Source organism: Oncorhynchus nerka, linkage group LG17 (genome assembly GCF_034236695.1).
Source record: "Oncorhynchus nerka isolate Pitt River linkage group LG17, Oner_Uvic_2.0, whole genome shotgun sequence".
Classification (NCBI taxonomy): Eukaryota; Metazoa; Chordata; class Actinopteri; order Salmoniformes; family Salmonidae; genus Oncorhynchus; species Oncorhynchus nerka.
Window position 1 is genome coordinate 46,498,344 of NC_088412.1, and position 10,354 is coordinate 46,508,697.

Here is a 10,354-nt window from a genome sequence, read left to right on the forward strand (position 1 = left end):
GAAATTGTTGTAGGTCTTATGTTTTTATTTAACCTTTATTTTACGACATAAAGGTCTACTTACTGTGCTGGTGTCTTGACCCAGTTTATTCCCCCATTTGTAATGCAAACCATAACGAATTACTGTGGGAATAAATGGAAGGAAGGGGGGAAAAGTAAGGAACTTCTCTGTTGGCCCTGGAGGCCTTGGGCTTTTAGCAGGACAATAGACACGATGTGGTCCCAAAAACACCTCTCTGACATAAGGTCCAACATATCTCTTGATGATGCTCGGGCCGATTCCAGGTGTGAGTTATCTGGCCTAAATGTATTACTTGGGTCTCGGGCCGATTGGGGCTACTCTCTGGCAGATGATTGCACGGGCTGCTTTATATAACATTTCATTATTTATTTATTTTTCCATATTTTCTCATTGTTTCTGTGATCAAAAAATGTCATTAACATTTAAATTAAGTGCTTTAAGAGTCCTGTTTAAGTAGTATTTTAGTATTTTGATACTTTTTTTTCTTTCGTAATGAATTACTATGGGAATAAATATCACTGAATGACATGTGGGCAACTATTTCAGCACCATTTCGCGCTGCCCTGAGACTTTTATTTCACTGAATCTCCGTTTGGGTATTGGTTAGCCTACAATTAGGGTGTGGAAATATTAGGATTATTTTGCTCTTAGTACAGTAGCCTACCCCCGACCGGCAGTAGCCTACCCCCGACCGGCAGTAGCCTACCCCCGACCGGCAGAGGTGGAAAAAGTATTCAATTGTCATACATACATAAAAGTAACGATACATTATTATCAAATGACTCAAGTAAAATTGAAAGTAACCCAGTGAAATACTACTCAGATTTTAAATGTACTTAAGTACAGTGGTGGAAAAAGTACTCGGTCACGTTGTACAGCGCCATATTTTCCTGACGGAAACCCTGAGGGTTTTGTTTTTCGTTTTTCTTGGAATAGAAACACCATAGTATTAATCAAATTAATTAAGCTACATTTCTTCAAATCAGTCCCATATACTAAAATTCTCTAGTACAGTCAATATTAAAAAAGATGCCATCTGGTGGCCAAACTAGCACTTACTAGCATTAATGGCAACAATGGCTGACGCTTAAATAACGTGCCATAGAAGGGGCCCCCGTGTTGAGGGTCAGCGTGGCATATGTGTTGTTGCCTACTCTTACCACCTGGGGGCATCCCGAATGTTGACATATTATGGATGGACATCTATTTTTTGATGCATTAATTCCGTGTGGTTACAGGGTTAATTCTGCGTGGTTACAGGGTTAAAATAGAAGCAACTCAACGTTTTGGGAAAAGTTTCAAACCAAATAATAAAAAATGACGTGCTATTACCGTCAGGTATCATCAGTATACTCATGGCTTGCATTGTGAACTGCAGTAGCGATGTGGTCTGAGCAGAACGATTCGGCTCCGAGCATCACGAGTTTGCGCCCAGTGCTGGGCAATCATTTTTTATTTTTGGGTTGAGTGCCAAGGATGTGTGTGTGTGTGTATGTGTGTTTACTGTTACCGTGTGTGTTTGTGCGTGCATCGTGATTCAGGGCGTGCGTGCCGTTGTATTGGAGGTCAAATCAAAGGTAAGGCCGGCCTCTTTCCGTGTGGGAATTATTTAAAAACATGAGTCATGCTCTTTCCCTCTGCTTTGGGTAGACGTATGCCGTGGGTAGAAGACATTCAAACAGGAGCACACACACACCACCCCAGGAAAATAACCCGGGCTCCGTGTGTCCATGTGGGAATTATTCGAAAAACATTAGTCATGCTCGTTCACTTTGCTGCGAAATATGCCGTGGGTAGAAGACGTACAAACAGGAGCACACACACACCACCCCAGGAAAATAACCCGGGCTCCGTGTGTCCATGTGGGAATTATTCGAAAAACATTAGTCATGCTCGTTCACTTTGCTGAGAAATATGCCGTGGGTAGAAGACGTACAAACAGGAGCACACACACACCACCCCAGGAAAATAACCCGGGCTCCGTGTGTCCATGTGGGAATTATTCGAAAAACATTAGTCATGCTCGTTCACTTTGCTGAGAAATATGCCGTGGGTAGAAGACGTACAAACAGGAGCACACACACACCACCCCAGGAAAATAACCCGGGCTCCGTGTGTCCATGTGGGAATTATTCGAGAAACATTAGTCATGCTCGTTCACTTTGCTGAGAAATATGCCGTGGGTAGAAGACGTACAAACAGGAGCACACACACACCACCCCAGGAAAATAACCCGGGCTCCGTGTGTCCATGTGGGAATTATTCGGAAAAACATTAGTCATGCTCGTTCACTTTGCTGAGAAATATGCCATGGGTAGAAGACGTACAAACAGGAGCACACACACACCACCCCAGGAAAATAACCCGGGCTCCGTGTGTCCATGTGGGAATTATTCGAGAAACATTAGTCATGCTCGTTCACTTTGCTGAGAAATATGCCGTGGGTAGAAGACGTACAAACAGGAGCACACACACACCACCCCAGGAAAATACATGGTTTTGGGGATCTGTAGTATCAGGAATAGAATAGCACGCCACTGTCTGGTGATTCATGGACCACATTCTCTCTTTCTGTCCTGAGATAGACAGAGACAGGAAGGAAGAGGGGGTGTTGAAGAGACAATTATGGCAGTATCCGTGAACAATTATGTTTGTTGAAAAGGGGAAACGGAGACCTATATTCTGAGTTCCTAGGTCAAGGCATAAGGTAACTATCATCTTAAAGACGGAACTTTGGCGCCTAAGTAAGTTTAGGCTGGATGTGTCAATGTGTCGTTCATACATGAATAATCTATGAACAGAAGTGCTGTCTTACCTCAATTAGCCACGAAACCCCTAGTTTGAAAGCGACTGTTTTCTCAAATCTGTGCAAATGCCATTTTCCCATTTTTCCTTCTCCTCCAGGCATGGCGAACAAACTGAACTTTGGCTTTTTGTTAGGTTCAGGCAGTATGGTTCAGGGGTGTCGTTCTCTTTGGTGCGAGTGTACATTCTAAGTTTAGGTTCAAACCAAATAATCAGCTGCTCATTTTCAGAAAAAGCTTGTCCTGGATTTGGTTAACGACACATGGTAATTTGTTCCTGCAAATCAGTTTCCCCCAAAATCTAAGGCAATCATCTCTTGTAAGATATACTGGTGCTGAGAAATACACACAAATAAAAAGTGTGACAACAAACCGCGGTCTTCTCTACCTGTTTAACCTGTTTCACATCATTCAAATTTTGGCCTTTGCCAGAACGGCTAGAACGGCACACATCCTATCACCTGTTTCCGTAGCATGAGGCAAATTGACGTACAAGTGCACCCCCTAGACAGGATACTGGTCGGCCTCAGGGCCCAACCCTCAATCCATGCCTTCATGCTTAGTACCAAGGCAAGCAGAGAGTCTTCAGGTCCCTCTTGACTGGGGACTTAACCCTCTCTACCGATGTTCTCGTCGCGGTGACGTTCTCATGGTTGTTTTCCGTCTCCTGTTCCGTCTCGGGCGCTTCTTCTTCTCCGTCGTGGTACTGCCTCGGTTCGGTCAGTGTTTTCATCATGCTTGCGCCTCTCTGTTGTCTCCCAGGGACGAGCCCTGTTCCGTCTCAGGCGCTTCTTCTTCTCCGTCGTGGTAATGCCTCTCTGTTGTCTCCCAGGGACGAGCCCGTACCTGATGTTCACCAACCGCCACGAGATCCGTCGTATTGACCTAGTGAAGAAAGACTACACCCAGGTGGTCCCCACGCTGAAGAACGCTGTGGCCCTGGATGTGGATGTCACCACCAACAAGATGTACTGGTGTGACCTCTACCACCGCAAGATCTACAGGTAACGCACACACACACACATACACACACACACACACACACACACACACACACACACACACACACAGTGCACAATCCAATATTAAGTACACTCACTCGAAGCTTTTATCCATCTGCTGTCTGTGTGAATCAAATGAGAGGGCGCTTATCGGCCTGACATTACAGAGTGGCCTTGCACGTCTCTCTACTCTCTCCTCTCTCTCCTCTCTTGACTGACTGAGTGTGTACGCTGATGGCTACTGAAGGCTGCACCACAAATCAAATCAAATCAAATTTTATTTGTCACATACACATGGTTAGCAGATGTTAATGCGAGTGTAGCGAAATGCTTGTGCTTCTAGTTCCGACAATGCAGTGATAACCAACAAGTAATCTAACTAACAATTCCAAAACTACTGTCTTGTACACAGTGTAAGGGGATAAGGAATATGTACATAAGGATATATGAATGAGTGATGGTACAGAGCAGCATACAGTAGATGGTATCGAGTACAGTATATACATATGAGATGAGTATGTAGACAAAGTAAACAAAGTGGCATAGTTAAAGTGGCTAGTGACATAAGAATGCAGTCGATGATCTAGAGTACAGTATATACATATGCATATGAGATGAATAATGTAGGTTAAGTAACATTATATAAGGTAGCATTGTTTAAAGTGGCTAGTGATATATTTACATCATTTCCCATCAATTCCCATTATTAAAGTGGCTGGAGTTGGGTCAGTGTCAATGACAGTGTGTTGGCAGCAGCCACTCAATGTTAGTGGTGGCTGTTTAACAGTCTGATGGCCTTGAGATAGAAGCTGTTTTTCAGTCTCTCGGTCCCAGCTTTGATGCACCTGTACTGACCTCGCCTTCTGGATGATAGCGGGGTGAACAGGCAGTGGTTCGGGTGGTTGATGTCCTTGATGATCTTTATGGCCTTCCTGTAACATCGGGTGGTGTAGGTGTCCTGGAGGGCAGGTAGTTTGCCCCCGGTGATGCGTTGTGCAGACCTCACTACCCTCTGGAGAGCCTTACGGTTGAGGGCGGAGCAGTTGCCGTACCAGGCGGTGATACAGCCCGCCAGGATGCTCTCGATTGTGCATCTGTAGAAGTTTGTGAGTGCTTTTGGTGACAAGCCGAATTTCTTCAGCCTCCTGAGGTTGAAGAGGCGCTGCTGCGCCTTCTTCACGACGCTGTCAGTGTGAGTGGACCAATTCAGTTTGTCTGTGATGTGTATGCCGAGGAACTTAAAACTTGCTACCCACACCACTACTCCCTACGTGTACAGATAGTTGCGGGCTCATGAGTCACAGCTCTACCCATCCAGGCCTATTTGCATTGAGAGTGCCTCATTAGTGTGCAAAAGAAAACTACTCTGGACATACGTACGAGCATGCAGTACGCGGACTAGCTTCTATTTCTGTCAGAGTAAACAATGTGCTGATTGCCAGAACATTCAGAGTGAGGTGGAAGAAACCGTCCGGCTCTTCCTCCGCACTTGCTTCTTTCCCATCCACCGCTCCTCAAATCTCTCTTGTTGATGACGCTGATGCCTGAAGTAGACCTGGAATGGAGAGACGGATAGTGTATAGATGGGGCTGTTTGTCCTTCACACATATAGCCAGAAACACACACTGGTGTGTGTGTGTGTGTGTGTGTGTGTGTGTGTGTGTGTGTGTGTGTGTGTGTGTGTGTGCGTGTGTGTGCGTGTGTGCGTGTGCGTGCGTGCGTGTGCGTGCGTGCGTGCGTGTGTGTGTGTGCGCGTGTGTGTGTGTGTGTGTGTGTGTGTGTGCGTGCGTGCGTGTGTGTGTGTGTGTGTGTGTGTGTGACAAGCTTGCCACCATCCCTTCCTGTATCTGTTGGTGTAACTCTAAGCTTGCCAGGTAGTGGGAAGGAGGGAGGGGCAGTAAATCATCTCGGTCGGACCATATGCTGCCTCTAATTCCTCAGCCTGAATAATCGCCCCATTACTCATCACACACACTCACGCACCCACACACACCCCAGGGCCTGAGAAGGAGAGAGGACACAAATACACTCATTTGGAATGTATATGTAGCCTTTATGTAATCCACTTCAGAAGTAGCACATTAGCACCAGTGCAAAGTACCTATACACCTCCTTTTGGAGTGCCACATCAAGTGCACATGCTGTAGTATTATTGTATGAGTATCATTCCTATACACTTTTCCACACTCTGGTCTGAAATTGCAGTGTTGTGTACCAATCCCTGCCGTGCTAATGTTAGCCACCGCCCACGCAGCTCGATACCCACTGGGAAGCTACGGATATTATAAGTTCCCCTGTTGTGTACCAGTCGTAACTTATTACGCGAGATTGGTTCTTTGGGGCGGAGTGCTGAGGTGTGTCTGTGGTGAGCCAGTGTTATCGTCCTCCCTCATTATTCTATCTCTAATTAATAGTGATTAGCGTGGTGGCGGTCTATGCAGTCGATGCAGCCCTGCTGGGACTATTACATCTGAGATCAACAATAAATAAATAAATAAATAAACAATAGCACAGCTAATTAACGAGACAATCTACCTCCCCTGTCTGTCCCCATCCGTCTCTCTCTCTCTCTGTCTCTCTCTGTCTCTCTCTGTCTCTCTCTGTCTCTCTCTGTCTCTCTCCGTCTCTCTCTCTGTCTCTCTCTGTCTCTCTCTGTCTCTCTCTCTCTCTCTCTCTCTCTGTCTCTCTCTGTCTCTCTCCGTCTCTCTCTCTCTCTGTCTCTCTCTCTCCCTCCCTCTCTCTCTCTCTCTCTCTCTGTCTCTCTCTCTCCCTCTCTCTCTCTCCCTCTCTCCCTCTCTCTCTCTCTCTCCTCTCTCTCCCTCTCCCTCTCTCTCCCTCTCTCTCTCTCTCTCTCTCTCTCTCTCTCCCTCTCTCTCTCTCCCTCTCTCTCTCTCTCTCTCTCCCTCCATCCCTCTCTCTCTCTCTCTCTCTCTCTCTCTCTCTCTCTCTCTCTCTCTCCCTCTCTCTCTCTCTCCTCTCTCTCTCTCTCTCTCTCTCTCTCTCTCTCTCTCTCTCTCTCTCTCTCTCTCTCTCTCTCTCGTGTTCTTCCCCATGTGTATCTCATCAGTCTCTATCTCATCCTGCTCCTAAGTCTTACACCGCTCTCCCGTTTACTTATTCAGCACCGTCCTCCTCGGGTTCTACTCTCCCAGCTTTTACTCCCTTGTTGTGTTAGGGTGTAAATTGTGACATTGCGTCCCGGTAATACAAACTCGCTCCTACAGGCCTAGCCAGGTAGTGGAGGTGTAATGTTCCGCAGTGAAGCTGCTCTGTCTCCTCTCAGCTCGTCTCATTGCTGTTACTCAGACAAGTCAGACAAGAAGAGTGGCTGGCTGTTTTCGTCTGCTGATCAAAGGAGACAGGCCCATCCGAACAGCTGTTTTCTGTAGGAAGTACTGATGTTGGATCTTAATTTGATCATCAATTTGCATGAGAACGTTCCTGCAATGCAGGAAATGTAAAACTTATAGTGTATTTGAGTTTTAAAATGGCTTCTGAAGTTTGTAATTTCCACTTAGAATTTTTGTTTTCCCCTTACAAAAAATGTATCAACCCCAACAAAAATGTCCCTTATTTATAATCCATATTTATCTATTCACATTTCCTGTTGCTGCAGGATTTTTTTCCTGCTGTAGCAAATTTGCTCAAATTAAGATCCTACATCTGCAGGAGGAGGGCAGAAGTTGTTGAAGGTGTGTCAGGTTAAAGTGTCCCTGTCTGGGTATTACTGGCCAGTACAGTCCCTCCCCCACGGTGACAAGAGCCTATCAGAGGTTTTACTGGCCAGGATAGTCCCCCCTCATAGTGACAACAACCTATCAGAGGTACACTACATGACCAACAGTATGTGGACATCTGCTCGTCAAACATCTCATTCCTAAATCATGCTCATTAATATGGAGTTGGTCCCCCTTTGCTGCTATAACAACCTCCACTCTTCTGGGAAGGCTTTCCACTAGATGTTGGAACATTCAGCCACAAGAGCATTAGTGAGGTCGGGCACTGATGTTGTGCGATTAGGCCTGGCTCGCTGTCGTCTTTCCAATTCATCCCAACGGTTTTCGATGGAGTTGAGGTCAGGGCTCATTGCAGGCCAGTCTAGTTCTTCCACACCGATCTCGACAAATCATTTCTGGAAGGACTCCGCTTTGTGCACAGGGTAGGGCTGTCCCTGACCCCAAAAAATCTAGGTCGACCGAAAGTGGTCTGTTCTTTCGACCAATTGGTTGGTCAAAAATTTTAAACGTGTATTTTCCATATATAGACAAACCCAGAGGCGGACTGAAACAATAATTCAGGCTGGGAATTTGACTCCATCCCAGGCCGCCCTGTTAACGCAAATCACCAGACTGCTAATTTTGTAGGCTAACCCTATTTGTTGATGTAACGGGTACCAAACTAGTTATTAATTTGGGCACTATGTTCATCTGGGAAGAAAGTTATCCACATTACAAAATACAAACATTTGGGACTGACCAACAAGTAGCCTATCTGAACACTGAGTTTTCAAGGTGCTATTGCTATGGGTGCACCCTCAAAAACTCACTAGGAATACACCAATCATAGCACATACAAATGTACAAGGCTAGACACAAAACAATTAGCCTACACTTTTTAAAAAGAGACTGAGATATACAGAGTTAGCTCAAATGTTCAAATGATTATCTTTATATTCAAGCATCAAGCATGTCAAAAGTATCAAAAAAACGCCACACATTCACTGAACTTGAACATAAGCTTCAGCAATGTAAGTAAGTATAATACAAAAGTTTAAAAGGCACTCCTCTACAAATAAAATGTAGATTACAATGTTCACTCACTGGTTTCCATTAAAGCAAACAGCACACAAATAAACACATCTAAACACTGAGTCAATGAAATTGAACATTGGCTACATAACTGCAAGTATAATACAAATGTCCAAAAAACATGCCTCTGTAGAAAAGCTTTAACTCACAGCAAATGTTCTCTCACCCTTGTCAGCCTGTTAGTTAAGGAAGAGTCATAGCGTAGCTACTTCAGAGGAACCAGGAAGTAATTACCACTAGTGAACCAGTAGGCGACGCAGTAACTCACTGCTCTCTGCCATCTTGTCAATGATATCATCTTTGTCAAGTTCCATAAGAGTCTCCTTCTCTGTTGACATCGAAAGGAACGCTTCAAGGTTCACTTGGGTGAGGGAGGTTCTTAGGTGGTTCCTCACGAATTTCCGGGTGGAGAAGGTCCTCTCACAAGACACCTGAGAGATGGATAGGGTGAGGGAGGTTGTACTGAGACGGGAGAAGATAGCAGCATATCGGGCAGTTTTTACACGTGGAACAACTTCTGCTCACCAACTCGCACACTTTCATCCGGATCCTCAAAGCCTTTCCCTGGTTCATCACTGGCGGCGGGGGCCCTGGTGTTGTACTTCTCCAATGCCGACTGTTTCAGTCATTCCCACCGTTGTACAAGGCTGATCAATTCAGCCTGCAATGCCTCAACAGTGCGATTAGTTCATCACATTCCAGTAAGCGTTTGCTGAGCTCCTTCATGGCCGTCTTTGGGAGGCCCTTTTCCCTGATCTAAGGAAAATGCTTCAGATTCATGCAGGAGACATCTGTATACAGCACTGCATTTGCTGCATTAACGGAGGTGAATACTTTCAACAACAGTGTCCAGTACCACATTGTAGATCTTGATTTTGTAATCCATGTCTACATTAGCAATGGGCTCGTCTTCTTCTTCTTCTTCACCTGGTTTTCTCTTCTTTTTGTTGTTGTTCTCTTCTCTGAGAGAGCAGTCTGAGCTCCGGGGTCACAGTCCTGCTGCTCCTCCAGAATGCCATTGGCCCACTCTACAAAGTTGTCTGCTGCCCTCTTCACACCGTCAAAGTCTCGGGACTTTCTCAGGTTATCCTCCGTTCCCGTCACCAAGTGCTGTTACGATATCCATGCCACTTGTTTGAAAGTATTTAGAGAGAGGGGACGTCTGCTCAAAAATGCTGAGAAAAACCTCAGCTGTGAGTATGGTTTCATACTTTGGGAGAGCATCCTTGTACCCTTTAGGAGAGCATCCTTGTACCCTTTAGGAGAGCATCCTTGTACCCTTTAGGAGAGCATCCTTGTACCCTTTAGGAGAGCATCCTTGTAACCTTGGGCCTTGCTTCGGATGGCAGGTTTTATGGTCACAACCTTTTCAATTCTTTCCATAGTGATGACCACATCCATGTGAAGTGCACGGTCAGGCTTTGCAAAGCTTCCAAATACTTTCCTCGGGGCCTCGTCTTTGGCCCACCAGCGTGTTTCACCAATTACATCAAGCCGTCTGTGTCTCCTGTCTTCATTGGTTTCCCCCCCACAGCTTCATGCGCTTGTAGGAATCTCGAATGAACACTGCAATGTCATTCAGTAGTGAGAAAAGGGATTCATTTGCCACAACAACCCCAGTGGTGTCAGTTAGCAAAAGGTTGAGGACATGTGAGTAACACCATATGTGTACTTGGTTAGGAGACTCTCATGTGACCAATGCAGAGAAACCCCTGTGTTG

General features: G+C 45.6%; 1 protein-coding gene across 1 annotated transcript in view; it reads left to right on the plus strand.

Annotated features, from left to right (window-relative positions):
- LOC115145329 (low-density lipoprotein receptor-related protein 8-like) overlaps positions 1-10,354 on the plus strand; it is a 285,564-nt gene that overhangs the window by 227,749 nt on the left and 47,461 nt on the right. Inside the window, exon 10 of the mRNA XM_065003195.1 lies at positions 3,658-3,829. Within this exon, the coding sequence (XP_064859267.1) occupies positions 3,658-3,829 (172 nt within the window). The remainder of the gene's footprint in view (positions 1-3,657; positions 3,830-10,354) is intronic.